Here is an 8,126-nt window from a genome sequence, read left to right on the forward strand (position 1 = left end):
GGATGCATTTGGAGACCAACAAAACAGACAAAACAGCAGACAGGGGTGGTCTGTGACACATGAGGGGGGAGAACATCTTGGTTAGTGAGGGTGTTGTGGAATCCAAGTCCCATGTTCTTCCAGATGACAGCAGCATGAATCACATCCCCACCCATGGGACTGTCGGCACATCATCTTCACTGCCCCAGGGTGGCAGTTCTGGAGGCTGGGCACTGGGGCAAGGCTGCCCCACCAAGTCGGTCAGCATGTCTTCTATCCGGCGCAGGTGGCAGTCAAACACATGGTAGACTATCCCACGCACCAAGACCAACAGCTCATCCTGGGTGACGACACCCCCTCCACCACTGCTCCCAGAGGGGGGTCCTGTCCTGTGGGGGGGTACTACTCAAAGCCACAGATAGTGCAGGGGCAGCAGAGGGGGCACCACTGGTCTGGGTCCCAAATGTGGTTGGACCAGGTGTCATGGCCGGTTGAGGCTAGGTAGGCAGTTCAGCCTGAATTGGCCTACCTTGACGTGCTTTGGTAAATAATAACCAAACCATTGTTAGCATTAACAGAATGGAGCATCATTTTTAATTAATCCATATATATATTAATGTATATTATGTGTAAAAAGTCCATGGTACCCAAAGAAGGGAAATCCAGCCACAAAATGAATAAAAAATAACTTTATTCTGATGAACCAAATCACATTAATGTTTCTTAACAAACTCCACAAATACGTTTTCATTTAAAGTACTTTGTCAGTGTGAGCTGGCAGTTCTTTTGTACTGCTGCTAATGAACCAAGATCCAAACAAAGGCAAGTTTGTCTTTAAGAAAAACACTCAGAACTGACCAAGAGCTGCTGTGAAGCTAGAGACTACACAGAGAGAGAAAGCAATATGAAGCAGCTGGAGAGAAGAACATGACAAGAAAGTACTTCAATAAACTATAATTTTAACTTTCTGCATCTGATGAAGTACTTTAAATGAAAATGTATTTGTGGAGTTTAAGAAACGTTAATGTGGTTTGCTTTGTTGGAATAAAGCTGTTTTTTACTCATTTTGTGGCTGGATTTCCCTTCTTTGGGTACCTTGGAATTTTTACTGGTGATTGTTTGGTACCTTGGCATGCTTTTTTATGTATATTATGTGTATCACAACAGTAAATAACATAACAGACAGTATGTTTACAGCATGCCAGTAAGAAGTAAACCACAAGGCAAACAAAACAGTTTAACAAAATACGTTATTATTGAATCATAACACATAGCAATAATATATCACATTTTGCAAAAATATAGTGTAACAAAATATGTTAACATTAAATAATAATAATAAATAACAATAATAAATAAATGAATGTAAGAGGTGGGCAGAGAGAGAGAGAGAAACAATCCATTACTGACAATTCAGACTATATCCCTGAAAGCACTGATAATAACTACTCTACAGGTGTGTAGTGTCAGTTTTGAGTACACTGACTACAATTCTCCTATAGCTGATGTAGCACATACATACCTCTCAAGCTGTTAGCATGAGTCAGTATGGTCAGAGCAGTAACAAATACAGGTACAGAACTACACAGAACACTTTCCTGTAATGTGGAATTCTATAACTGCCAAGATGTTCTCTAAGTGGATTTGGACATACATTGCATTCCAGGTAATCATTTTTCTGGTAATCCTGTGACTGACTGATTAGGCATTTTTAATTACATTACATGAAATTGTGACAATTGAGCATTATGTTTGTGTACATTACATAAACTAGACATCCATCATCCGTTAGTTGGCAGGCCTGGGAATAGAACCCAATAGCTATGACTGCAGGGGACGTCTGCAAAAAATGTATCATTGACTGCATCAGCTTAGTACAGACATACAAGGAATACAGCCGTTCTGGGAATATGTAGACAGATGTATTTAGGAATCAACAATGCTGCTTAACACTTTAGTGGTATTGCTGATAAGTGTCTGTGAAATATTAGCACAGTCATATCTGCTCATAACATGGGCTACCTCAGCCATATATGTTTTATTCCTGGAGTGGAAGAAAAAGACAGCATTATGCGACTCAATTCATTTTGCATTCTAGAACTATTACAGTGCTGTACTTGACTGCAGTGACAGTAGAAAACACACTGTCATGGCATACAGCCACACTGCATTTATTGAAACTGATTTCTTAGGAATCAACAATGCTGCTTAATGCTTTATTGGTATTGCAATCATATCTGTTCATAAAATGGGCTACCTCACCCATATACCTTTTGTTCTTGGAGTGGGAGAAAAAGACAGCATTATGTGACTAAATTCATTTTGCATTCTAGAACTATTATAGTGTTATACATGACTGCAATGACAATAGATTACACATGCATGGAATACACCCATACTGCATTTATTAAAACAGATTTCAATAGGAATCAACAATGCTGCTTAACATTTTATTGGTATTGCTGTTAATGTCTGTGAAGTCCACACAATATCTGCCCATAGAGTGGCCTACCGCACCCATATACCTTTATTACCTGAAATAGGAGGAACAGAGAGCATTATGTGACCAATATTGACCTGGAGACAGCCTTGGATCATACTGTTAGTTAAACAATACAATTTGCAGGCCATTAGTTTTGCATTCTACAGCTATTACAGTGTTACACTTGACTGCAGCAACCTTACCACAGACAAGCAATGCATACAGCTCTACTGCAATAGTTATGACAACACAATCCTACTGTGCACAATTTTGCTTAATGTTATTTGTATTGTTTATTTTTTATTGCAATATAGTTGTTATTGTTCATTTATTGCACTACAGCTCTAATTGCCAATGTATTGCCCTACAGTGCTACTTGCCCATTTATTGCACTACAGTTTTATTGTGTATACTTATTTACAGCAAATGCTTTACTCTTTCTTGCTTATTGCACTACAGTTAGCATAATTAATCTGTACATACCACACTCACAGTGCAATCTGGCCAGATGCATGGCATGGGACTCGACATTGAGTCCTATCAGCTACAGCTGTTGGGAGAGAAGCACACCATTATGCATACCAGTTTTGCAGACATTCAGCTTGCATATTGGTAAAACAGTATAAAACATACTTACATATTTGTGGGAGCATTCCCTGCCCTGACTTCTTGGATCCAGGTGTCCAAGGTTCCCCTCTTTCTCCTCTTCAGGTCATCATCATGGTGATGACACTGCTCACCTGTGTGGGGGATACCTGTAACACTGATAAAATCCTTGGCCAGTCAGTCCCAGGCCTCCGCCTTACACTCCAAGCCCTGGAAACTGCCCTGCAGCAACCTGGGTTCATGATTTTTTACCAGAAACCCAACAAAGACCCTGGACTCCTGAATAGCCCATATCTGCATCCAAAAGCGAGCAACTTCACCAGCACCACCTGCCATATCACCAGTTCATCAGACTCCAAAGACTGTTGCAGAATTCCTGCCTATTGGGCATAATATAGGCTGTTTTCCCACCCTTACACGTCATTGAGCAACAGTCATAAAAGCACCATGTTGCTTAGCAGCGTGCAAACCAGCTAATCACAGCTAAGCAGTGTGAATACTCCCACAACTGAGGTTTTAGATAAGCTTAGCACCACACAAACAAAAGTAGCCATTAGCATAGGCTCATAGGAGATTACTAGGCTAATGGTTCTGGGGCCCTTACAAGCCTAGCCAAGAGTTTATCCCCCAAAAAATGAAATTACAATCAGCACCTGTTGCCCCTGTTAATGAGGGACACAGGTGGAACCCCTGGGACAAATTTGTGGCTGCCCATCCACTCATTAAAGTTGGGCTTGAAGTGGGTCAGCAACGTATTTTGTTTGACGTGTATGGGGAGTCTATTCCAGAGACAGGGCAGCCTCTGGGAAACAAACCCGTCTCTCTCCAGCAGGTTTTTTGTTAATGTCAAATATTAGATTTAATCCTTTTTGATCGGGTGCTATGTGAGGAGTTAGACTTACAGATATGGAGCATGTCTATTAGAGCAGGGTCTTGTAGGAGAGACACAGATCACCTCTGAGCAATCTGTACAATACAGAGTAGAGTGATAGTGATTTGAGCCTGTCCACATAGGACAGGTGTTGGAGGCTATGGATTCTCTTTTTGAGGTATTTCTGTCACCTTTCCAGTTGGTGCAGGTATTTGGAGGGGTGTACTCAATTATTGGCCTAATGAGGGATGAGTACAGAGAGGTATTAACCTCCTTTTTTTGGATGCAATCCCTTTACTTATGAGATGAACCAAGTAAAAGGCTTTTCTGACCACTGCCGCTACATGATGATCAAATGTGAGATTGTTGTCAACTTGTGTACCCAGGTCTCTCACCACAGGTTGTGTGCTTAGGGGGTTGCTGCTAATGTGGTAATCAGTAGGGGCCATGTTTTTGCTGAATTGTATGATGATATATTTTTTGCATTTAACTTAAGGCCATGACTTTGGCAGCAGTCATTTGTTGCTGTGAGACCCTCTTGAGTACCATATTTCACAAATGTGTTTTTAAACTTAAACATATATAATAAATTAAACTACAGACATGTTATCACTGCCACAGTCATGAACCCAGGACCTATTAAGCATTAGGCTGTATCTATACCCATTTAGCTACTTGGATATTATGAAACCTTGTATACTTTCACATATACTACTTGGCTACCTGTTAGCGTTGCTAATCACCGTGATGCTCCGATAGACCCAGACATGCATATATAATTAAATCCAGTTTCTATTTATAGATGTCTAGCATATGTCGGCTATGTATGTATGAGCACCACTTGGCTCTGCGATGCTCCTTGCCATGCAAACAGCAGTTTAAAAAAACAGAAAAAAAATAAGAAAAATATGTAATTATGATAATTAATGACACCCAGTTTCTATTTTTAGATGTCTGGCAGATGTCAGCTTTCTGTATGTGAGCACAGCTTGGCATTGCTGTGCTGAGCACCGCACAAACATACAAAAATGGAAGAAAAAAAATTAAAATAAAATATTACAACATTTGAAGCAATTCAAAACATTTCAACAGTAGTGGGGAGCTGTACAGGAAGCCTCACCCTGTATTTATCTACAACAACAGGTATCCTCTACACTTCTGCCTACACTGATTCAATATCCTTATTCCTATGCTCTCCCTTGGCAGCGCACCATCATTAATATGCATGGCGGGCTGCCAAGGAGAGGGCTGTGGCCATGTACATGGATACATTTCATGTAGGCTCTACACGGTACCTACAAAAATTTTATGAAATCCTGGGGAGTGTATATTTATACATATGTGTGTGTGTGAGTATAGTATAATCATCTTTGAACTGATAAATGAAACATTATCTGCAGAAATACATAATGCATTCTTGTTTGGAATAACAGGAAGAAGCAGTCAATGAGACAGACATAACAGTTTTTTGAGAAGTTATTGCTTATCCATCGTTTCTGGAACATATACGTTTGGAATCATCAATAGGTGTTCTTTCAACTTAGTTTTGAATACTAGGAAGTTCATAGGTTCATAGGTGTGTACTAGGCTAATGGCCCTGGAGCCTTTACAAGCCTAGACCATAAGATTACCCTGGTATCGTGCCTCCCAACCTTATTTCCTAGTGCCTCTGTTGAGTAGAGCCACTGAAGTGATCCCCAGAGTGAATTTTCTATTTCCCATCCACTCATCAAGATTTGTCTTGAAGAGGGCCAGTCAGGTGCTCTGCTTGACATGTATGGGAAGTCTACTCCATAGCATGGGCAGTCTCTGGGTTATGAACCTGTCCCTCCAGCATGTTCTGTTGATTGTGGTAGTGAGGTTGAGATCTCTGGAGTGTGTGGTGCAGAGGGATTGTGATTTCTTTAGATGTAGCATTTCTAACAGAGCTGGGTCAGACATGGTTTTATAAGTCAAGCAGAGATGGCCTCTAAGTAGGTGATATGAGACAGAGAATAGTTTTTTTAGTCTGTCCATATAGAACAAGTGTTTAAGGTCTAGGATCCTCTTTGTTGGTACTCTTTCGGCCTCTCCAGTTGTTGCAGGTGTCTAGTGAGGTACATGCCAAATGGGGCATTGTACTCGATGATTGGCTTAATGAGGGAAGAGTAGAGGGAGGCAATGACCTCTTTCTACCTGGATGCAAAACCCTTAGTAATGAGATGTGCCACATAGAAGGACTTTCTGACCACAGTGGCAACATGGTAGTTAAAAGAGAGGCTGCTGTCAGCCTGTGTTCCCAGAACTCTTATAATGCCTTCTGTGTTCAGTGGACTACCATCAATGAGGTACTTCAAGGGAACTGGGTTTTTCCCAAAGGGTATGAAGACACATTTTTTTGCATTGAGCTTAAGGCCATGGTTCTGACACCAGTCGTTGGTCTCATTGAGGCCCTTCTGTAGGATGTCAGCATCACTTGGGGAGTTAATAATAGCTCCCAACTTGCAATCATCTATGAACTTTGACAGCCAGAGTCCCTTCGTGTTGGCCTGGACTTCAGAGAAATAGATACCAAACAGGAGAGGACCCAGGACTGAACCCTGTGGAACTCCACTCATGACTGGTCGGCAGTCTGACTTGGAGTTAGCTATGTTCACACTGTGGGTTCTATCTGTGAGCCAGTTTGCAACCCACCTAGTGATATAAGGGTTGATGCCTAGCTTAGTAAGTTTTTCTATGATTCTTGAGTGGGGAATGGTATCGAAGGTCTTGGCCAGATCAAGGTAGGCTGTATGAACCACTTTACCTTCATCCACAGCTCTGGTGACTGACTCAAAGAAGTCAACCAAGTAGAGCAGGCATGATCTACCCTTCACAAAACCAAACCGTGCAGGATCCAGAGTTTGGAGATTCCCTATATCCTTGTTTATTAGGTCCATGATGATGCGTTCCATAGCTTTACATATCAGACTCATCAGGCTAATGGGGCAATAGTTCCCAGGGTCTGTAGTTGCTCCTCCTTTGTGGAGAGGGATGACTGTAGCAGTGCACCATATGGTAGGAAAAAAGCCCGAGGTGAGGCTGTGATTGAACAGGGCACACACGTGAGGTGCCAGTTCACTCTGTAGTTCATGAAGAACACAACCAGGGATACTGTCAAGTCCCATAGAAGCTGTATTCTTGGCCTTGGACAGTGCTGTTTTAACCTGTGCAGCAGTAATACTGGGTGCCTGGCAATCTACTGGTATTGTAATTGGTCCTTTGGGGGGGGGGTAAAGTTAGCAGTGAATCTGTTCGCCAGTATATTTGCAATATCTGTTGGCTCGGTATAGGAGATAATATTGTGCAGTAGCTCAGAGCAAATCTGGGTATTGCCATGGAGATTCTTTACATAACTACAGAAGGCTTTGTGGTTGTCATTACTATCTGCTGCAATTCTGTTTTCATAGCTAGCTTTAGAGGATTTGATGAGGCTGATAAGGGAGTTTTTCCAGTCTTGGGACTTCACCTTATTCCACATCAGTTTCCTCCTTCTATTGTAGAGTTTGTTTATGGCAGGGGTCCACCAGATTGACTTCCTTTTTTTTGTTGTGTAACACTGGTAAGTTACTGGGCTGGACATTACATGTAGCCAGTTTGAGCTTATGTAGTGAGAGTGCAGAATCTGTCAATGGACAGCTTAAAATCATTCAGCAAGAAACTTACTCTCTTAGGAATAGGTAACAGTTTGTCTTTTCAGTAGTAATACCGTTGTCCGTTATTTTACTTCATCTTTGTTTTTAGATGACCGACATTTCATTGAATACATGCAGCAAGAAATAAAATGCAGTTTCACACCAGTAACTATTTTTTTTTCCTTTTCTTCAACAGTTCTTGTTACACTGATCTTGCTGCTTGCTATCCTTCTGATTGTGCTGTACGTATACTACCATCGATATAAAGGGTCGTATCACACCAATGAGCCCAAGATCGTAGAGTCCACAAGTACAGCCAAGCCATTTTCACTAAGGAAAGATAAAAACCTCCCTCAGATTTTGGAAGAAGCAAAAAATGAATAATTTCCTAATTCATTTAAATATACCACATTGATGTTAAATTCAGACATGATATCCTCTGGGAGTTTTTTCCTCTCAGAATAGTAAAACACATAGTTTGGTAGGTAAATAGCAGAGAACTGGTTACAGTTTAGCAGATAAAATTAGCCATGAT

At 41.1% G+C, this 8,126-nt stretch overlaps 1 protein-coding gene across 1 annotated transcript in view; it reads left to right on the top strand.

Annotated features, from left to right (window-relative positions):
• Positions 1 to 8,126, top strand: part of CNTNAP1 (contactin associated protein 1) — a 941,217-nt gene that overhangs the window by 932,453 nt on the left and 638 nt on the right. The window contains exon 24 of the mRNA XM_044054679.1: positions 7,788 to 8,126. This exon is cut by the window's right edge and continues 638 nt beyond it. Coding sequence (XP_043910614.1) covers positions 7,788 to 7,975 — 188 coding nt within the window. The 3' untranslated portion in view covers positions 7,976 to 8,126. The remainder of the gene's footprint in view (positions 1 to 7,787) is intronic.

This window comes from Protopterus annectens, chromosome 13.part0 (genome assembly GCF_019279795.1).
Source record: "Protopterus annectens isolate FY-2018-M chromosome 13.part0, PAN1.0, whole genome shotgun sequence".
NCBI lineage: Eukaryota > Metazoa > Chordata > Ceratodontiformes > Protopteridae > Protopterus > Protopterus annectens.